Source organism: Drosophila obscura, unplaced genomic scaffold (assembly GCF_018151105.1).
Source record: "Drosophila obscura isolate BZ-5 IFL unplaced genomic scaffold, ASM1815110v1 contig_179, whole genome shotgun sequence".
NCBI lineage: Eukaryota > Metazoa > Arthropoda > Insecta > Diptera > Drosophilidae > Drosophila > Drosophila obscura.
This window is the reverse complement of record NW_024542766.1, coordinates 7,654,010-7,677,335: the sequence shown is the minus strand read 5'-3', so window position 1 is coordinate 7,677,335 and position 23,326 is coordinate 7,654,010. Positions and strand designations below refer to the sequence as shown.

Here is a 23,326-nt window from a genome sequence, read left to right as displayed (position 1 = left end):
TCTTTATATATTTCTATAATCTGTAAAATAAAAATAGCCTCTACTGGCACCTTGTTTTTCTTCATTCTTGCATCATCCGAATTCAATTATTTCTCTTCTGAGTCTCCTTCTGTGTCTGTCGCATACGATACTCTCGTCATAGCAGGGGTATAAATATGCATTGTATCGTTTAAATTGTTTATTCAACTCGGGGCATAATATTCCTGCCTGCATTCCATGCCAACACTCCCTGGGACCCTGGTTCTGGTCCTGCACTCTCTTCCCTTTGGTTTCTGGTGTTTCTGGCTAGGCTTAAGCCCTGGAACGTGACCTGGGCGGCAGGCGGATGGCAGGCACATTGTTTGCTTAACTGTTGTTATTATTCCCTTTCAATATTTGCCAATGTGTGTGTGGGTGGAAGTGGGTGGAACTCTCCGCTTGGGCTCCACCTCGTGGGTGTGGACTGTATTTGGGAGGCTGGACATCCTACGTCCGGCCCTGCTGCCCATGGGTCTGTGTCCTTTCTCTCTCTCTCCCTCTCTGAATGGGAGCCTGCTGCTGCTTTCTGCTGTGGCGGCAAAATGAAACAACAACTTGGGGTGAAAAAAATTGAAAATTTCGTTAAGCTCTGTCGGAAGCAGTCTGAGGGGAAAAGCAACAACATTTTTATTTGTGGCATCAGAGTTCTATATAGCACTCGACTCTGCGCCTATATTTGTGTAAACAAGTGAAAGTGATTTATGCATAACAGAGTTCCTGTTCCTTTCACCCAGATCCACCCACCCACCCACCACATACTCTCACATCCACTCTGAAATCTGTCACAGATCCTGCAACAGAGAGAGAGAGAGAGAGCACCGCCCTCGGAAAAGCTCTTCCCAAAAACCCCAACGTTCATGTCGTTGTTGACTCAGCCGTATGATTGTTTTGGAGTGTCTGGATTTGTGTCCTTTTAGGGCCATAAGCATTATACAAATATCTGGCAAAATGTTTCGTTTGCTTGTGCCGCCTCTCGCTCGATGTTTTGGGGATTTCAATGGGTTTTTGATGGGGAAATTGGAAAATTAAATTCTTTACACAGGAAATATCCAAAAATTTGTTTGCCTAGAACAGGAGAGACTTTTCATGGAAGCGATGTAAGCGAAAAGAAAATGAATGAAAATTTTAGTACACATTTTTTTATACACTTTTAGTTCGCGATTTTTATATATTTTTTTACATTATTAGTTGTTTTATTTTTACAATATTAATACGCATTTTAGACACATTTAGTTCTTTTTCTTTTGTGTTTTTGTTTAGTGCTCTTCTAATGCACATATTTTATAACCTTTTTAATAGTTTTACTGAATTTTAGAATTTTTTTTTGATTTTTGAACATTCAATTCAATTCAATTTTAAATCAAATTAAAAAAAGTTTTATGTTGGTAATTTTAGTTAAGTTTTTATTAAAAATAAAAACGTTTCAAAAAATTTATTGGGTATTTTTTGAATTTTTGTCTGATCAAAATGTTCTATTTTGGAAAACAGTCCCCCTCCCCGACTGGTAGCTTTTTTTTTTCTAATACTTATCCACAGGAAAATGCTAACCAAATCGCCTCTCTTTTCACCATTGAAGCCATCAAACCCAATGGCATTCATTGGGTGCTTGGAAAATACTGTACATATTTTATAGCCAATATCCAGTCTTAATCTGCCCATTAAACTCCTAAGCTGCTGTCAAATGCCCCAAGTCCTCGACAAAGCCACTCACATAAGGAGCACATCAAAAGGGATCCAAAAGCAGCACAGCACTCATTTAAATCCAAAAACCACATGCCCGCACTCAAACGCACACTCAAACGACGAGTACACCCATAATATTCACGGATGTAATCAAGTACTCGTATCCACAACCACTCTGTGGGAGTATCCATGGAGCTGCTCGCTGGTCAAACAACAACACAGCAACCAAAATATAAAAAAAGCACAATCCACGTACATAGTAGCCCCACAAATTAATTTAATGCCAGACCCAAAAAAAACCAGAAGAAAGGGGGAAACGAAAGAGTCGCCAGAGTCGGGAAACATTATAATAAAATTAATCTCCATTTGTTTGAAGGGGAGATTGCGGGGGGTGAGTGGCCAGACTGCCCTTTCGCCCGTTGGTTCGGTCTCCCGCTTTATTAGCATCCAACGAGCGAAAGCGACTGGTAGCTACTGGAGCCAAAAAGTGGCAATTATTCATTTTATGAGCTCTCCGTCGAAAGGGGAGCAGGGCATGTGAACCATAAAAATTAAAAATTAGCCCCGTGGCAGCTCTAAGGGGATTATATAACACGCATTTGATGCAGCAGTCAACAAGGGAGCGCAAGCGAGAGGTAGGAGGTAGAAGGTAGGAGCTGTGGAGCCAGTCACCCTTTCGACAACGTTAAAGTCAAGAAAATGAATATTTATGCGACACTCCAGGGGACAGGACGGTCCTGCCTCCCACTCGCCCCGTTTCGCCCACGTACCTCATTGTTATGTGGCAAGCACATGTCAAAATTTTCACAGTTTCAAAAAGGCACAACAAAGAAAGGCTGTAACGGCGGGTAACGACAGGTGTATACTGTGCGATTCTTGGAGGATGTGCTCTAAAAGTTATAGATTTTACAGGGCTTGACGCGACTTAAAAGATTTGAGGGCACAAAAAACCAATTAACATTATATTAATAATTAAAATTTCCTTCTAGCTCTGGCATACATATCCCTGAACCCAAAATACCTCTTCTATCCCACAAGCACCCTGTAAAAAAAGGAAACTCCTGCCTAAAACGGGAACATAAGCCGAAAACCCAGGCCCATGCCTTCATATCTCGAATGGAGCGTTGGAACTATGGAGCTACGGCTATGTCTATGGCTTATGGGTTAGCTGACTGCAAATTTTAATGGGTTTTGTCTTGTGCCGAGGTCCAGTCTATGGGCTCTTTCTACTGGCGCTGCCTTTCTCGTGTGTCTATTCAAAAATTAAATCCAATTATCAGTTTAAAGACACTCGTTTGCTCCAGGGATTTGAAAGGTCTCCTCATATGCCACAATGTTGGGAAGTGTATGGCAGGATGTAAGGAAGTTTTTCTGGTAATGCAACAAAGTTTCATTTTAATGAGAAACTTTTGTGCTCTGAGGCTCTGAGGGTCTGTGGGATGCTGCAGATTCGGGTTTCCATAGAATCCGCTCCTCTCCTCCCTCCTCTATGGCTGCAGTTTATTAAATGTGGAACTGTTTTTTGGGCAACTGTTTTTCAAGAGTGGAAATGGAAATGGTGCATAGATTATGAAAACCCTGAACTTCAAAAATTGTTTCGCCTCTTTGCGGGGGTTCCCATTTGAGATACTTTTGAAAAGGTTATACCGTTTAAGGGTTCCTTTTTGGGGCAACTATAGAAAGGATAGAGCGTTTCGGTTTCCTAAATTGAAGTTTAAAGGTTATTTGAACTTTCGAGAGGTTATTTAATATGGGTTCTTAGGTTTAAACTGTGAAAGGTTATTCATTTCGTGTAAATTTCCTAGTTTTGAGTTCGAATAGGTTAATTTGTTTTGGGGTTTCCATATTTAATACGAAAAACCTTAAGGGAAATGGGCTTTTCATGAGGGAAATCGACTTTCCATAAGGGTTTAAAATTAACTTTGAAATCGCAAGTCATTTGGGAATGATGTGTTTAGGGAAGGGATTCTTACGGAAGGGAATTTAAAAGTTCTGTTGATGTACAAAAGTGTAAAAAATAAAATAAAAATCAATTATAAAAATGTAAAACCATAAAAAATATAAAAATATTAAAAAAAAAGAACAAAAAAATTAAAAAAAAAAAAACTTAAATTGTGGAAAAATATTAATAATAATAATACTAAAATAAAAACTAAAATAAAAAAATAATACTAACATATGCACTCATAAAATACATTTAAACAAAATAATTAAAATAAAATACTCACAAATTCAAGCATGTAATAGATGTTCCTCTCCAAAATACCCCCAAAATTTCCATAAGATTTTAAATTACTTCTCGCTCGAAAGTTTCCCATGAAACTTTCCCTAATTTCGTATTGGTTTCGCAGCCATAGCAACCCCCGAAGGTAAAGGGCTCTGCTTGAGGGCAACGTTTAAGTAATTTGTTGCTTCTGTCATATCAAGGGTCGAATACCCTAATCAGGGGATCTCTGCTTAAGAGATTTCCTCGCCAACTAAGAGATTTCCACTACAACCAGAAATTTTCCTGTTAAGCCTAAAAGTTGGCAATATTTCTGTGTGCCTGCAGAAAAGGCTTTGCTGCTTTGTTGTAAGGAGGGGAAAAAGGGATTCGGATTCAACAATTTGTAGGAAAGGATTTGTAGGAGTGCAAACAGAATGAGTGGACGTGGACCCTCTCTTGGCCTCTAAAAATATTAGCATAAGTGTCACCCAAAAAATGCTAAAAGTAGTACTGGAAGGGGGGTTTTTGGGTTCTGCAAAAAAATCCTAGAAATGTAAATAAAATCAACAGCGGAAGGACCTGCAGGACAACAACAAAAAAAGGGACTACAATGAACAGAAGGTGCCATGCCATCCCATCCAAGAACTGAGTGGCAGGAAAAATATCATTCTGTAACGCTTGACAGCCACTTACACATGTCAAAGTGCAACAACAGCAAAAGCAACAGCAACAGCAATAGCAAAGTGGATAAAACGATGAAAGAAATACCCAAAAAACCACCCAAAAAGGAGGCGGCGGAGTAACAACAAAAAGAATGAAGAAGGAGTAAGAAAAGGATAACGAGTAAAACGGATATTAGAGAGCATAAGACAGGAAGCTGCCCGCCTGACGGGCATGGTTTGCTCTTCGCTGAATGCCAGATGATGGCCATTGTGAAGAGTTTTTCCTCAGCGCACTCGTCCCCTACTTTCTTCTCCTACTTTTCTCTCCGCACCTTTCTTCTCCTACTTTTCTCTATGCCCTTTTCTGCTAGCAATTTTCGGTAGACCAAAGGAATTTTACTGGCATTAAATACACTTGAAAATGGAAAATGAAGCCTCAGGATTCTCCATTTAGGGGCTAGTTTTTCCTCACGAAATTCAAAAAAATTTCCTAATATTTAATCAGCGTTAAGGGAATTTTAAATGTTTCTTAATATTTTTGGCCTACTAATTGCTGTTGATATTTCCTGGCCTTAAGCTCTGTTTTCTTCTGTCTCTTCTTTACGCTGGTAACTTAATCCGCTTCTTTTGTTGCTAATTAGGTTGTGTGGCAGCGAAATTTTCCTTATATTTAAATATACTTTAATTGGATTTTCCGGCCGCCCCGCCTCATTATAATCGTATTTCCAAATTCTAATTTGTTTTGTATTTTGTTTTCGTTGCAGGTAAGCGGATTTTTCAACGTTTTGGGGTGTTCATTCGATGAACATCTTTGTTCTAAGGTAATTATGATTGTAAGTGGCTTAGAGGATCTAAGAGATTGTGAAAGTGGCAAGTTGTGCAGTGGAAAATATGGTAAATTTATGAATAAAATATATTTCATGATGGAAAATTTGGAATGCCATTTTTACGTTAGATTTAGATAAAGGTCAATTCAAACCCTGATTATATATGGGTTTCCCCACTTTGTAATACCTTTAAAAGTTGTACCTGATATTCCCTATTTGACTGCTTTTCTCATTAATAATCTCGATTTCATTTGATTTATCTACTTTGGATGGTGATGATGCACCTGAGCATCAAGCAGCCTTCATCGGGCGCTCATTAAGCCCTCGACTCTTGGACTGGCATTCTCATTAAATTTATATACATTTAATTGACTTTATGACCAGACATGAACCACGAGACACACAGAAGCCAAAGGCAAACACACACACACACACTTACAGGACAGAGTGCCAGGGAGAGAGTGGCGCCTGTGAATGTCCTGTGTGTTAACAGTTAGCGCATCATAAAAGAAAAAAAAAAACTGCTGGCAAACATATTTCTTTCACCATATTCTGCATATATACATACATATACGTAAATATTCCCGGAAGAGCATAATGCATGCATATAGTAGAGTTTCCAACGTAATTCCCTTGCTCCCACGCATAAAAAGGCTTAAATAATGAACGCCCGACTGCAGTCTGCCGTCTGCAGCCTCCTCAGACGTGAGACGTGTGAGGCATGAGCATCGTGTGTGCCTCATAATTATGTGACATGCGACGGAGTAGACGAGCATAAAAGTTTAAAAATACTCAGGGTAGAGTGCGAAAAGACAGAAAAGAGAGAAAATCAGGAATGTGAGGGATAGTTTTGAGGAGAACGAAGGTAGAAATACCCTATTAAACTGTAAATTGGTGTTTGAAAATTGAGAACAGTTTTTAAACCTAACGGGAACCCATGATTTGTATGTAACTTGTCAGGAGTATGATAAGAAAATGTTGTAGCGAAGTTTGGTTAACATTTTTGAGCACATTCAATAGTTATTTGATAAAGAATCGGCCTTAAAATCGATTAAAGTACTGCGATTATAAAGCAACTTTACAGGCTTATGGAGAGTTGTATTGTAGTTCATTTTGTGCAATTTGGTCAAAATATTTGTACAGTTTTAAGAGTTAACCCGTTTTTAATGAAAATTGAAGGGACTAGAGTGATTTGTATTGTCGTAAAATCTGTAATGTGTGATTGAAATGTTTGAAGAAATCTAAAATTTATATTCAAAAGAAAAATTTAATTTCTTCCTTCTACAAAATACCTGCCAAACTTCTTTACCAAATCATGATACCCTTCTTTTCTGTGTGTCGGCAAATGCGCAACCTGGTTGCCACAACCTTCTGGTTGTCAACACTTTTTCTTGCTGCCGCCTGGACGGTGGGGTCTGGATCTGTAGATCTGCCAACAACAATGTTGCCCCAAACAGCATGCAAATGTTGCCTCATTGGCCATAAAAGATGAGAGAATGATACCTCGTAATATATGGTGGGACTCTTTTCTTTATGTTTTATTGATGTTCTTGGAATGGTTTCATATGGTTTTAATGCTGTAATAATCAGTGTGTGATTTGTGTGGTTTACACTGGAATTAATGGACTGAGTAAAGGGGTACTCAAAGGGCGGGATTTTAGGGTGATATTTGGCAATATTTCATGCAGGAATTTTAAATGTTCTTTGAAGGTTTCATGTTGTAATCAGCGAGAAAGAGAGAGAGAGAGAGAGTTTGTGACATAATATTTAGACAATAAACTATTTTTGAGGAGAAATTTAAGTGTTTTTGCGGGATTTCCAACAATTATTAATGATTTCTACATGTCACAAAATTAATCCGTTCCATTTTTCCGCTTTTTTGTGGAGAACTTTAACCCATTCTCTCTATTTTCAGGGAACTATAACCCTTTCCTCGCTCTCTTCTGAGTGAAACTCTAACCACTTCCTCACTGCTTCTCTTTTGGTGGAGTTTTAGTTTGAAAAATGATGAAATTATAGCAGCTTCTAATGAGAGACCATAAATTATGGAGGCGTAAACTCATCTGCCATCAAAATCTGCCTGATTTCCGTGTCATAACTTCCTCCTTTGCTGCCTCATGTGGGGAGGGTTACTGCCTCATGTGTGTGTGTGGCATCCTTTCTTGTGGAAAATGTGGGGAATTCCTCCTTCCTTTTATGGGAGGATTTTCCTGCCTTTCGTGATCACTCAAAAGTTTTCCCCTGATATTTTTTGTTGTAGTTAATGCTCACGCACGTGCTGCATATCCTAACGAAGAGGCAAGAAGTTGCCCCTGTGGCAGTGTTGCAGTATTGCAATTAATTATGAGGCACGTTGACAGTTTTTTCCCCCATTTTTCTAAGTTATTTTTCCCCCTGCTTCAAAACTCCTCCTCAACGTGTCCGCTATTTTATTTTTATTTTTTAAAATTTATTTTATAATTTATTTTTAGTTGCACGCTTCCTTCCCGCCTTTCTATTTTGTTGTTGTTGTTGTCTTCTTCGACATTTGGCGGCACGTTGAACTTGACGCAATTTATTTTGTCAGTGCCACAGACACGCCTAGTTTGAGAGTGTGGCACATGTTTTGTTGTGGCACCATCCGTGGTGCGCCTCTGATGTTATTTATATAAATTAAAGTAGGAGAAAAACATATCTCCTGCACCTTATACGCATGCCACTTGGGGAATACCCAGTCATTGACTCATGACGGGGCAGACACAGGGTTGTAAAGTGAGGGAATTATTTGCAATACGCGTTTACTTATAAAAAGCAAAAAACTATTATTATTATTTTCAACTACTTTTCTGTTGAAGCAAAGATTAAAAATTAAAAACAAAAAAAACTATATAAAAGAATTAAATATTAAAAAAGGAAAATATAAAGAACGAGAAGGAGCGTGTGAGTCGCTTCTGGGGACGCGACTCTACTTATACCCGTTCTCAGTCAGTATATTCATTTTTGAGCTTATAATTTTTTAGAATTTTAAAATTAAAAAAAAAAATTTTACATATTATATTTTTTTGCTACATTTGGTATCTACTAATACATCTGCAATGTAAATTATACATCTAACATGTAGATTAGACATGTACCATTTAAATTCTACATCTCCTCCGCTAGGGGTTGCTCGCGCACTGAACGCGGCAGAGTGTGCGAGCGAGAAAGAGAATGAGTCTCTGGCAGGGTGAGGCGGGGGAAGAAACTGAAAATTAAATTTCTTTATTCTGGCTATATTTATGATCCGATTTGATTCAGGTTCAGCAATCTAGTAGATATGGGCACTCTCTACGGGCACTCTCTTTCTACTGCTTTTTTAGTTTTATCGTATCTTTAAAATCTGTATCTTGCCACAGATTTTCGTCCTTTGTGTGAGCGGAAGGGGGCGGGGAGCTCTTATAGATCTAGATCTGAGATCTAGGCGCTCATCAAGACGGACAGACGGACAGACGGACGGACAGACATAACTATATCGACTCGGCTATTGATGCTGATCAAGAATATATGTATATACTTTATGGGGTCGAAAACGTTTCCTTCTCTGCCTTGCACACATCCACTTTTACCACAAATCTAATATATGTACCCCTTAACTCTTTTCTGAGTACGGGCATAAAAATAGAAAAGCCCAAGGAAAGAGTAATCTGTCAGTCATATTTTCTACTGATTCCACAAATATTCTGAACAATTAAAACAGATCTGAGGAGAGCTGCAGATTCTTGTACGATATTTACTCTTAAGAAATACAATAAAATTCCTAAAAGTATCTTAAGAGTAGTAAATACTAATCCATATCCATATATATTTATCGATCTATATTTCTATATATTTCTCAAATGACACAAGCGCATCAAACAAGTTCCAAATAAATTCCTTCCCAAGCCAATTCTTGAGACCTTGAACTTCGTATAAGAAACATAATTTGTGTGTTCGAAATGATTTTCCCACTCGCGAAGTTTGTTGATTCTTTGCCTCCTCTCTTATTCCTCCCCACTCTGTTTCTCCTCCTCCTCTTTGAAAGTCTCCGAAAGTCTCTCTGGAGCGGCCGACAACTGTTTTGTTTATTGAAATAATTTTGGTTTGTTGGTGAAGAAAGTGTCTGCCGTCGTGCCGTGCCTTTGACGCCTCTTGTTGTGTCTCCTGCTATAAATAGCATTGAAATTTTTGATAAACCAAATGCTGCCGCCTTTTGTTTGTGTGTGTTCTTGGTGTTTTGTTGTTAATTAATGCAAGTAGTTTACTTAATTAGGCCCTAAACTGTGTGATTCTTTGGTCGTTGTGTGCCCATAGAGCAGATAGGCTCGCCATAATGTTACCACACTCTTGGGAGCCAATAGATGATGCTGTTTTCATGCCACATTAACTGCAATTAGTCTTCATCAAGTGCCAAAACGTCAGAGGAAACCAAAGTCCATGCCCCATGGCTGTTGGCTGTTGGTTGTATTGACTTTGGCCACAAACAAAAAAGAAAAAAAAGGGAGGAGAAGTATGCAAAAAACAACTAACAAGCCAGGAAGAGGAACTCCTACCCCCTTTTCCTGTGGAGGAGCCGGCCACTTAGTTGCCATGTTATCGTAGGGGGAACCCGCTGCACCCCTCTACCCGTTCCGTGTCCCCGTGGTACTGTCGTTCAATGTCGTGTGTGTGCCCTTCCACGATTCTTGGCGCTTGTCAACTGGCAAAATTGTTTGTAAAAATAGCGTGTGGCACTAGCATAAAAGTTCCGAGAGGGATATGGTTTGTTTCTAGGCGGAGAACGAGCAAAGGGGCAGGTATACGGAGCGGTATAAGGCATGGCATGATTCTAGCGGAGGAAAGGGCCATGAATTCAGAATGGTTTGGTGTACGGATTCATATCGTTTCCAGTGGCAAGTATGGGTTTCCTGCGGCGCTATGGTTTGGGCCATGAGGATGATAAAAGAGTGGACGATTTGCTGCACATTCATACTATATATTTAGAAATATTTCTGGATGCATTGTCTGGGGTTCACTGGCGTTGAATGGAGTACGTGGTGCCCCACTCAAGGGGCATAGGAAGTGCTCTCAAGGTGGATTTCCCCTATTAAAACGTTCTCATCGATAGACTTTGGACGGGGAATAAGTGGAAGTGGCTTTAATAAGGTATAGCCAATGTTTTTGACACCACTGTAGCAGGTAGGAATTTTTTTTTCGGACTGCCACTGTCTAAGGAGCAGTTTTAGAAGCCTTCCCTAGTCGGAAGAATATTTATTCTGTCTCACTATTCCTGCCACCACTGTCTTTCTAGTTCCACGACTGTTGTTCGAACCCCTTCCCTTCCACCAGCCACACCTCTCTCTCCATCCCATTTGATTAGCCACCACTAGCATGACTAATATACGCGCCCTCTAGTGTGTGTATGTGGGGCCATGACTTTGCATGTTCTGTGGCTGCAAAAATTGTTGCATGACGAGGAGAAACAACAGCAACAGCAGCAGGAGCAGCAACTTGTAGAAGTAGTTTTTTTTTTCCATCCAGGGCGCTAATTTTCCACTCTAATTTTCCACTGACTTGACAGTTGACTAAACAGAAAATTGAAAGGAAAACACCGGGAAATGTAGCAGTGGGGGGTGCTTAAGCCAAACAACCCGCTCTCTTGAACTGGGGAAAACTTTAAGAACTGTTTTGGAAAAAGTGCTTGAAAGAATTGAGAAATTGAGCTGCTGTTTGGGACATTCTCAAAAGGAATTTTGAAGGTTGTTTTGTAGAGTAATTTTTGGATTTTCCTTTGGCAGTTTCTTCTAGCTAAAGTTTATTATAACTGAAGAGCTCTTGAGAACGCCATGGTAGGGTAAAGAAGCTGCTGTTCTGGACTTATTTTTAAAGAATTTTTGGGGTGTCTTTCTGACAAATATTTTCTAGTTATTGGATGACTTTGCTTCCCCCCTTTCTCTCCTCTGACTCTTTTTCGCCAATCTTCGTACATCTTTTGCTCTTTGTTTGACTGCCATCCCCATCAATTTCTCAGTTCCCACCCAGAAAGTATGCAAGGGGTTTGTTTGGGGTATTTTTTTCTCCTTGTGTGTTTCCTAAGTCAATATTTTGTTGTGTTTTCTTGCTGCTGCTGCTGATGGATGTCGTTGCTGTTGCTGTAAAATGTAAATTAATTTTGACTTGACTTATTTGCATTGGCAGTGCCCCCCACTCCAGCTCCCAGTTCCATTCTTTCCGCAGCTACTACTGCAGATACTGGCTCTTCCTTCTACAGCTACTCCTGCCCTCCGTTTAGCTGTAAGTGAAACTGAAAACTTGCTCATCTTGAGTGATATTGTATTACCTATATAGAGAGAGGCAGTCCTGCCATCTATAGAGAGTGAGAGCGAGTCCATTTCCCTCTCCCTTCTATAAAGGTTGGGTGGCGGAATCATTTTCCTCATGAATATTTTCTTTTCATTGTTTTTCCTCCTGCATCTCTGCATTTGGCATTTGTGTGTGTGTGTTTGTGTGTGTTTGGGGGCCAAAAGCTGTGCCTTTCATTCACTTACTTTTAACTGAAAATCTAATTGTTTATTTTGTAATTTAAATACAAGATGTCCTATGCCCTTCCATTAGAGGGTTCCTTGAGTTTGATAAGAGGTTTGTATCGGAGATAAAGGATAGCATTTAAGGCTGAATTTTTCTCCTCAAGGATTTTTGCAATTTGTCTCCTGCCTTTTTTTAATTCCAAAAGTGGCAGCAGATTTTTAAAGAGTATTAAAAGCTTCGGCCTCCCTTAGAGGTAGCCTTCATTTCTTGTTACCAAATGGTTTGAGTAATTGAATTTTTCCTCAGTTTTCTCCCCAAGTTTCTCCTCTGTGGATCGCTTAATCCAGGCGGCCCATAGCCACATTTAAAACATTTCCGTTTTACATGAATTTATTTTTGGGTATAAATCGCATTCGTTTTCCTCAACCGAAAGTAAAGACAGCCACGAAAATGTTGCTACGAAAATGTTGCTGGCTTTTTACAACCAAAAATAGATCTTCCCCCAACGAGGAGGAGGTGCAACGGGGTGCTGCTCCCTCTCTAGAGATCTCTCTTTTACTCTGTCTCTCTTCTGGGATTTTCCCGCAGTCTCATTTTGTTGTTGATCGGAGAAGCGTCGTCGCGTTTCGCTGGGGATCGGGAAAAAGTTTTTGTTCTGAACACTGAAAATAGAATTGAAAAGCGTGCCCCGTTTTGCGCCTTTCGCTTTCCATTTGATTTGGCTTCTGTGTTGTTGTTTTCTCATTTTTAATGAATTAATTGCCGCATCGTTCATTGGCTTTTCATTTCGGAAAAAGTAGTGCCGCCAAATGGTTTAATCAAGTGAAATTTATGGTGCCACGCGGAAAATGCAGTTAATTAAGTGTAAATAAAGGAAAAACATAGTGTGTGCCGGGGTGGAAAGTGCATGTGAGTGCCGGGAGGAGGAGGTAAATGCTGACAAGCATCATTGGAAAATAATGATTGAATCAAATTTATGTTCTTTTAAATGTTATTGCAACCCAATAATTAATCATTTTAAGGAGTACCAGATGCCAGTGTGGGTGTTTTTTTCTATTAAATTATGTTGAAAATTTAATTGAATTTATACATTTTTTAATATAATAAAGTTTTAATAATAAATTGGTTTGCTAGTGAGGTGCTTAAAAAGTCCATTAAAAAATGGTAAATGTGTTGTGTGAAAGTGGAAAAATATTAAAGAAATTGCATTAAATGCATTAAGAAATTATAAAAAAATAAATTATGGAAATAAATAATAAAAGCGAAAATGAATCAAATAATCCACAGTTTATAAAAATACAAAAAAATTTGTCCAAGGCAAATTACCAACAAAGAAAAGAAACGACAAAAAAAAAATATAAATATACATAAAAAGTTTTAGATACAATTTTAAACAAAAAATAAATTAATTTAAAAATTAAAATTCAGCATAATTAACCAATTTAGTGGAATAACAATTATAAATTTAATTAAAGTCAATTAAATTGAAAGTTCCAAAAATTGGAATGTATTATTCAATATTTCTTAATAGCTTAGTCTTTCTAGAGAAAATATTACTTTACAAATTTCATTTTTCTGTATTTCTTACTACATTTGGGTACCCTTTTAGGACTTTTTGCTTAGGACCCGTACCATTTATGCCCCTTTTAACACATTACCCAGCATCATTCAGCATCATTATCATTATTGAACCACAAAATCTCGCCCAAAAGGCTATGCCCACTGCCTAATTATTTATGATTTTTCTTATGGTGATCCGCCACATCACATAAAATATGAAAATTACGAGGGAAACTGCGCCTCAGCTCCACAGCAGAACTGTGCCCCAAACCGAAATCAGAAACCGACCCCTTTTTTTTCTCTCAGACATCAGCAATGAAGCCATTAGGCAACAATTTCTCTCCTTTCGACTTCCTTTCTTTTTGCATGGGGCGCTTTTATCACATTACGACGGCTGGGGCTTTGATTTTCATGCCCCGCCATGTGGCAAGGCTGCTTTAAATTCGTACCAACGTAAAAACAAGCTGTTAAAATGGAGGGTGCGGTGCCCCGTGGCGTCTCCTGGCAAACTTTGATTGTTTCAGTGCCCCCACCACGCCCCCGAAAACCCGGTGGGGGGAAACTTTTCACCTTGTTTTGTGCTTTCATTTAGGGAAAAGGTTTTTCGTGTGGCAGCGGCGGTAACGGCGCCGCCTCGTTGCGTATGCGTAATGTGCCTTAAAGGGGTGTTCCACACCATTCAACGTCAATTGCAGGTGACTCATGCCACATCTCATGCCATTGGAGGCATGCCTCCTCGTGCCGCTCATGCCTCATGGCTGTTAAGCTTAAGGCCCGAAACACGCCATGCCGTTAACAGCTGTTAACCTCAGTGTCGCCCCCACCCACCATTCGCTCCACCATTCTGCCCCATTTCGTGTGGCATAATAATTAGGAGTTAAAGCCTACCCCTGCCCCTAGGACCTTCTCTTTTATTTTTAGAGGTAATTAAATTAACGCGAAAATGTTTTACATTTTCTCATAATTTCTGGACGTTTTTTTTTTAACTGTTTTAAATTTATATTTTTCTTTATCCCTTTTTTCCTTAGCTTCTTTATTGTTTTTCTTTTATTTTATTTTCTTGTTTTTTTCCTCTAAAATGTGTTGCCGCATTATTAATTGAAAACATAATTAAAAAATGTTTTCTGCCTGCAAGTTTTCCCCTTATTTTTGGGTCGAAAAGCTGTTTGCCATTTTGGCCATTTTCCAAATTGAATTTTTAGGGTTTTTACTTCTTTTTTTTTAAGGGTTTTTATGTGCAATTTTACGTGAAATTTGAGAGGTCTTTAGGGGTTTTGGTTGTGTGCTATTTTTGGATGTTTTTCATATCGATTTGGGGTCTTGGGTTCCCTCGAGGGTTGCTTCAATTGTTTTGCACACTCCATGAGCCGTGCTCTCGCACTCTGTCTCTCTCTCCCCCTCTCTCTCTCACCCTCTCCCTCTTTCGGGGTCACATCTGTGTTCAATGGCCCATATATCCCATTGACTTTGCCGCAGATGCCATGCCTAGTCCACGTCGTCCGGCTGGTCATCGTGTGTGTGTGTGTGTGTGTATATCCTGCGGTTGCCTGTGGTGTGGTCACTCCCTGCCTCTGTTGGTTCCTCCCTCTATTGCTGCTGCTGCTCCCTGCTGGTGCCCCTGCTCCTCCTGCTTATACTGCTTTTCCCTGCTATCTCCTGCTCCTGCTCCCTGTTGGTTCCTCCCCCTTTCTGTGGTCAACCATTCAGTGCGCCTTTTCACTGGCTCTCTCTCTCTCTACTATGGTCATGTTTTTCTTTTACACATTTTATGCAAAATTAGACAAGCAATTGATGCATTCAGCAATTAGTTGAATGTTTATATAAGCCAATGGCTTCCATAGAGCAGCCACTAGGCAGGTAAATGGCCAGGAAAATGACCAGGAAAATGTGTCATTAGGGGAAAGTCCTACTCTTTTGTAAATGTGTGAATGGTTAAGATATAAACGCTGTGATATAGGGGGTTAAAACATTCATTAGATTTGAGGGCTATAAGAAATTAATTGAAGGCCGATTTAGTGCCTTACTTTTCTATTTTACGATTCGTTTTTGTTTGAGTTTCTTTTAACTAAAAAAAGGGAAGTTTTTCACTGATTAAACTCACTTTACATGTTTCTTAAGCACATTGCTAACGAAACTGAAAGAATAATCCTAAGAAAAACTGTTAAAAATAATCTAAAAATTGAAAGTCTAAATCAAAATAATTTTCGTAAATAAAGTCTCCTCAACCAGACAAACTATCTATATGAGAGTACGCTGTCTTACTTATTGTTTCTTTATATTCATATTTCATAAAGAACTCACTTAAAGCCCAATAAAAAGCTCTCTAAAGACATCCACCAACGACCCATTTCCCACCACACTTTATCGCATCTAAAGGCCAATAAACTAGACCCTTGTCTGCGCCAAACAAAATCACCCCTTCTACCCCCAGCTGCTACTCAGACAACCCCCTCGCTGGGAGGCGTGTGTGTAGGTGCGTAGGTGTGTCGTAAGTGAATGAAATGGAGGGAAAATGATTAGAAGAAAAGCCCACGCAGAAACAAAAGAGGGTCGGGTTTGGCGGTCTACAATCGAATAGCAGAAACGATTGTTATTATTTTATTTTGTCGTTTCATTCCCTAATTGCTAACAATTTTCTGTGACATAATTGATGGTAGGAGAAACTAGACCAAAATTCAAGAAAAAACTAGACCAAAACTCACGGCAAAATAAAGGAAACAGAACAGAAGACAATGCGGAATAAATAATACAAGTTTTTGTCGTAAATTATTTCTGCTGATAAGCAGAAAAGAAAAAGAAAAGAAAATCCTAGGCTAGGAGGAGAAAAGTAAAAGTTTGCGACTGTATTCTGTCGTGTCATCTGTCACATAAATAAAATTGAATATATAAATAAATATTTCTAGGCGGAAAAACGAAGGAAATTTCACTCCCCTTCGTTTAGCTTTTCCGCAGGGATAGGGAGGGGCATTTAATAATGACAGCTCATCAAAAATGTATATGCGACCCAGTTGTCAGAGTCCCCCGTACCCCCCAACGACTCATCAACTAAAAGATGCCACAAATAAAAGGAAAAACTTTTCAGGAAAAACAAAAAAAAAAAACTGAACCAAAAAATACACAAAAATATATATCATCCCACAACAAGTTTCGACAAAACTTTTGGCATTTTTTTTTCGCTGTGTTCTGTGCGGAAGTGCCAGCGGCACTTTTATGGCAATTGGATATGCTGGGGTCCTTGGTGGGGTACACAGAATATTGGCCCCACAGCTGAGGCGAGGCTAAGTGCCCGAATTGGCGATGCACGGGGGTCCGTTTTGGGATGTCTTATTGGGGGTCAAATGTTATAGGGCTAAGAGCGAAAGTGGCAGAAGGAGGTCCCACGATATTTAGGAGCATGTGGGAGAAATTTAAATTGAAATATGGGATAGGACGAGTGTAAAAAAGATACGATAAAATGATTCCATTGATGGATACCAATAAATAGGACATTTTTATAGGTTTATTATTTATCAGATTATTTTAAAAACATTCTTTTACTCAAGTAAAATGATTATTCCATTTTTTTTTTTAGTTTATTTTCTTTTTGTTTACTCGTACACAAAACGAATCCGTGTATGTTCTATAAAACTACAAAAACAACTCAATAAAAATGTTTTTATAGTCTATTCAAACAAATAAACACGCACAAACGGTTTATAGACTGTTTTCCCAGTGATTGCAGCACTCTTTAAAGAGCATTAGACACCAGCTAAAATGTATTTATGGATTTATAGTTTTCGTTTTAAAGGCAAGTTTTATGGCTCGATTGAAGCGATTGACCTTTCGCCTTAAATGATGTCATATTTTGTGCACTCCGCCCCCATTTTCTCTCTTGACATCTCAATGATGCTGTCAAGAAAGAGAGAGAGAGAGAGATAGAGATGGGGACTGAATTTTCTTTGATATGAAAACTCAGTTGATTGGGCACATCAACACATCATTTGGCTCAATCAGTGGAGTTCTCTTTCCATCTGTCCATTTTCCTTTTCTGTGCTCGCTCTGTGGAAAAGGTGTCCAAGATTGTTTTGACATTACTTTCAAATGTCAATCGCCTTGTGATTTGATTTCTTCTTTGAGGCTCTTTTCTGTCCCCAAATTGAATTTCAGGTGATGGTGATGGTAGAGGGGGGGGAGTAGAATTTTCGGGGGCAACTGTTGGGTCAAATATGCGATAAAAGTCGATAATACAATCAAATATAATGAGGTTAGAGTGAGGATGATGTGCCACAAAAGTCGCTCAATATCTTAGGGTGGGTATGCCACCCTCTAAGACACCCTCAGCTTTTGAGAGTGGGGCTGAGATATTTTGGAAGCTGCTCCATTATCAAAGAAGAAGCTGACTGACAACAGGTTGCCATTGGTGCTGCCTATCGATTAGGTTCGGCAGGGCAACATATTTTCTGAGCTATTCCCATACATACTAGTAAATACAGTGCATCTCAAAATAGGAAGGCAATAGAGAGTAATATTTCCATTCAAGAAATGGCATTCAATTTTTCAACGAATTATCGTTTAAAGTCGATAAGAATAGAATGGAAAATCTAAAAATTATCGAATTGATTACCGAAAATAATTATCGACTCAACTATCGAATCTTTGCATTTAATTAAAAATTCCTGTATACCAAATAAGTCATAAATTTCACACCACTCCATCCTAATGTCTATGAAACGCACTGTCCAAAGAGTACGCTTCGAAATTCGATCCGTACAGATTATTATTATTATTGTTTATTCTGAGCAGCTTACACACCTGACTACGCTCTCGAGAGAGAAGAGGCTTTTGCCTTAAAGCAGCTTAAAGCCGACAGTTAACTGTTAACTGGCAGATAAACTTAACGAGCGAGCACGTACGCTGCCACAAAGACAGACAGACAGACACACACACATCCCTCACGCACACACACACACACACATCGATAGAGTTATTTAACAGCCAGCAGCAGACAATATTTACAGGCATTCGATTTAACATAAATTTTGAGAAGTAATACAACACATCCTTCCCTTCCTCCCTTACCCGTTGCTAGCTCTCTCTGCCACTGCCACTGCCATGAATGTGGCATGTGGCATGCAAATTCCAATAAACTAAAGTACCCAAAAGTCGCGACATCTTTTTTGATAAAGAACAGAACAGAACATTGGCGCTCTCCCCCCCAGAGGGCCTTTATTTTTCCTGTTTTTTGTGTTTTTTGTTTTTGCACATTTTCTCTGACAAGCTATAAAATTTTTATCAGCATTACTTTTATTTTTGTGACATTTCCACTGACATTTTGCACGAAGCGAAACGAAACGAACGAAACGAACGAAGAACGAAAAATGTAAGGTAAAAGTACTACTCGAGGCAAAAATGCTACCCGCCCCTCGGAAAAGTGGCTACCCCCCCCGTTCCGACTGACATTTCCCCCCATGTAAGATAAGGGCGTGGCTGAGACATAGACTGAGGCTTTTCCTGGGGGTTTTTTCCCCCTTTTTCATTCATTTGGTAAATGGTGCTACTGTTTTGACCTTTTTCATACTTGCCTCGCACACAAAAATTGATTTCCTGAACGATTTGTCAACCCCCACCGAAAACTAGAAAATTTATCAGGCTAACAAAATTGTTTGGCCAACAACAAAGTTCTGCTCTAAACGGATTCTGAAATGTCGCTGACAAGGGTGTCGGACGTTGGCTCCAATTATGCATAAGCTCCACCGAAAAACCCATTTCCGTAGAGGTGTTTGTGGCACTTTCCATTTTCAATTAGTTTGCCCAAGTGGGCGTGTGATTTTCAACACGAAAACCTTTGGAAAAAAGGGGAAAATGTAGAAGGAAGGCAGGGCAGCAGGAGACAGCAAAAAGGGTTGTATAGGGTACAGAAAGCAGAATTTTGGTAGAGCAGGGTACGCTTTTTGAAAAGGGTGAAAGTGAAAGTGTAAAAGCATTGCCTAATGTTTTTTAGTGGGTATTATTATTACCCTCAAGGACCTCTCTCGTTGGGTCTCCTCTGCTGGCCTTCTTCTGAAGTTCATTCTTGTTTCCTGCTGATAAGCTTTAATGTCCTTTCAGCGCCGTGTGGCGTTTCAATAAAACTTTATCATAATTGACGTTTTAATGGGTCTTTGCGCGCGCGCAAAAAAAAAAAATTACTAACAATAATGAAGCAAAGAATACAAAATGTCGGCCATCCGTTGGGGCTGTAATTTTATATTTATGAAAAAAGCATAAGCAGGAGAGAAAAACCACGTGAAAAGGGGAAAGGCAGGGGAAGGAGAGGGTTCTGTGGCGGGCCCATAAACAGGCGCTGCGGTTGAAAGGTGCATAATGTGTGATAAGTGTACGGGGTAGTGTGCTTATTCATAGCGAATGAGTTGGGTTTTTAGATTGTGATGGGAGCCTGTGCCTGTGGGTTGGGGAGTACTTTTTAGAGACAATTTTTAGGGTTCCCGTCTTTAAAGCCTTCAGGTATGGATTTTTTGAACAACTAGGCTTTATATTTTTTATGTTTTATATAACTAGAATATTTACATTCAGAAATTACGTTTAATGTCCACTACATAATGTGAAGGGCTTGAAATGATATTGATTAGTAAACTCTAAAGAGAGTGTCCCTTGTTTATTTATCTATTTAAAAAGGGAAAAACTATGAAGAAAATGCGTTAAAAAGTGTATAAAACAAATAAAAAAATAAACTAAAATGTGTAAAGTATAAGAAAAAGAGAGAGAGAGAGAGAGAGAAGTATAAAAAAATGTATAACAAATAGAAAAATAAATCAACAACAAAATGTATGAAAAAGTGTATGAAAAATAAAGGAAAAAAGGTATCAAGAAAATGTGCGTAAAAGTGTAAACAACAAAATAAAAAAAAAACGAAAGAAGAGAAAATTATCAACTCCATCAATCAAAAAAGGGTTTCCCTTCCTTTTTTTTTCCCACTCGGAAAAATGTTAGCTCGCTGTGTGAGCTATCAGGGATCCTGCGACAACATCAATGGCATCCTGACGCAGGACTATGCCAAGGTTTGTATGTGATGGCAAAAGGAGGAGTGAACTATAAATTAATTAGTAAACGAAAGAAAGACTAACATTTTGTCCCATAACTAAGTTTTACTCGTAGTTTTCAATGGGGGAAAAAAAGAGGGAAAATGCAAGGAAAAGTAGCTATAGAGAAATATGGAGTTCATATATGGCAGACACAGAGGGGAGTCTCTCTCTCTCTGTCAGGGTTGGGTGTGTGTTGCGAGTGGCATATATACTCGTACTGTAAGCCATGGCAAGAGACAGAATTGCCACTGTGACACTGACATTTGCACTTTTGCCCGCCCGCACGGCTGTTTTCCAGTAACAAGTTTTTAAGTTTATTGTCCGAAAGCCCAAAGCCAAAGCCAAAGCCAAAGCCAATGCTAAAGCCAAAGCCAAATCCTGAGCCTAAAGCAGAAAAAGAATAACAGGGAAAACCGAATGGAAATCAAAGGCAAGGGCAATAATAGTAAAGCATAAAACAGGTTGGAGTAGACTTAAATATACTTCTTATGAAGATTTTTGCATGGAGAAAAAATATGTGGAAATATATTGCCAGAAATAAATATATGTGAAGAAAATATTGTTGACCCCCTAAAGAATAGGCTTGGATTTCCCAACGAGTTTCCTTGGATTCTTAGGGAATTCCCTTGGAACTTATGTCCAATTTTTTTTTGTACTTTTACTGTGGGTTATACTCCCCTCAGATCGTAATTAATTTCGGTATTTGGGTTTAACAATTACATTTTCTATGAAATAAGCTTCTTATTTTTGTACATTGTGGAGGCCACATAATTCTTTTGGCACAGAAATATGGGATACAAATTTGGGTTCTTTTGTAAAATCTCAAGAACCTAGAATTCCCACAGATATAGAGTTTCCCCTAGTGATTCTATTTGGAGAAAAAACACCTATCCAGAAATATTTTCTGCCTAAAATATAATCAACGACGAATACAACATACTCGCACACCCCCCTACAACTATAAGGTACTCGGAAAAAAAAACTTGCATACGAAAACTTTTCAGGACTTTTTAGTCCAGGGCCAAGTCCATTGTTGTGTGTTGTGTTGTGTCTGTCCTGTGTGTCCTGTGTGTGTGTGTGTGGCGGCCCCCCTTTGAGATGTAAAGCCAGCTCGTAACTTGGTTGTGGCAACAACAAATGGGGAATATGGCTAAACAGTAGAGGGCCAAAACAGAAGGGACTATGGGCTGTAAACAGTAGAGGCAGTGGCGGAGGGCCAACACAGTGGAGCGGAGGGACAATAGCTAGACAAAACAGTTGAAAGAGAGGCTGGGAAAGGGCAGGAAGAGAGTGGCTGGGCTGGAAGAGTCAGAGATAGAGAGAGAGAAGCGACTCTGAAGGCTGGCAAAAGATAGAAAAGATAACAAAAGTACAATGCAAGAAAGATATTTTTATTGCCAAAGCAAAGGCCAAACAAAATGTGTCGCATGCATATGCAGCAGCAGGAGGCAGATACCGGGGCAGGAAGATGAGTGCCACATTAGGATTACCATTGCAAGGGGGCGCGCAGGGGGCATAGGGCTGAGGACATGTGGCATGTGGCATAATAAAAACTATGTAAGGATGTGCCTAACGATGTGAGGGGCCAGCAAATGTCTGGGAAAGCTAATAATGCCCCGAGACCAGAGACCCGAGACCAAGAAACAAAAAGGAAAGTTTCAAATACCCTAAAGGATCAGGGAAAAGGCGGAAGAGTACGAGTGCGAGTGCCAGGGGAAAAACAATAGAAAGTGCAAAGGAAATGTTTTCGCTTTACAGTTTGTTTCCAGCATTTCTTATTTATTTTCTGTTCTAGAACTTTGCTGGAAATGTGTGTATTATAGTTTAGAACAAGGAAAGGCCAGAAAAAACTTCTTAATACTTTGTTTTAGGCTTTGAAATATTGTTTGGCATTTACTTAATACTTTTAATAGTATTTATTCATAAGAAACTTTACCTCAAAACTTATATTTCTGGTTTAAAAATAACTAAAATATATTTTCATATTTAAAATAAAATTGCGTAAAGAAAAATTCAGTTTCTGGATCGTTAATCAGACAATCTTTCGATATTCTTTGATGATTTTCTAATTCTTATTTTACGAGTATTACAAATTCTGTAGCATAATGAGCCACAAAGTTAACACATTCTTTCAAACTTATGTAGAATTCATCTGCCATTAAATCACAAAAGTCCTATGCCATAATAATTACATATATACAGTATGTCTAATAAAAATGTTGCAAGGCAAACAAATTAAGTTAGGGCCAAAGAAAAACAAGCACAATTCTATCCGAAGTTATTAATGCCCTGGGCTTGGGAAGATTTATTATGAAAATCCATTTAAATAGCAGAAATTTTTATTTGGCGAATATTTTCTCGTTTTTTGTGTTGCTCCATCGAACATTTTTCTATTATCTATTATATTTGGATAAATTAGCAAGCCGTAATCATGATTATTCCTTAAAGGGTATTGGAATATAAAGAACCTTACAGCAAAGCGAACTGAGAACTGAATCAAATAAATGTAAGTAATAGAGAGAGATGGATAAAGATATGGCCAATCTCACTCTCTACACACACGCACACTAAACACATATATAAAGGATTCGTGGTGCCACAGATTTTCTTAACGACCTCTTGGAAAGACTCCTCTCCCCTGTCTTGCTTCTCCTCTTGTGTGCAGGGAGGGGGTGTGGATAAATGTCTTCAATTTTAATTTGTTTGCTGACTCCTTGGCATTCCTTGTGCATATGTCCTTGCCTCCGTAGCAGAGGGAAGCAAGTTCTCTAGGAGGAGCCAGGGCGCTCCTCTCTTTCCCTGAACGAA

General features: G+C 39.0%; 1 protein-coding gene across 4 annotated transcripts in view; it reads left to right on the top strand.

Moving 5' to 3' along the window:
* LOC111080758 (protein sickie) overlaps positions 1-23,326 on the top strand; it is a 209,087-nt gene that overhangs the window by 43,368 nt on the left and 142,393 nt on the right. Inside the window, exon 1 of one of the 4 annotated variants that reach the window (XM_041592291.1) lies at positions 20,309-20,494. The exons of the other annotated variants lie outside the window; for them this stretch is intronic. Within the exon in view, the coding sequence (XP_041448225.1) occupies positions 20,420-20,494 (75 nt within the window). The 5' untranslated portion in view covers positions 20,309-20,419. Of the gene's footprint in view, positions 1-20,308; positions 20,495-23,326 lie in introns of those variants that run through there. 4 annotated transcript variants of the gene reach the window in all.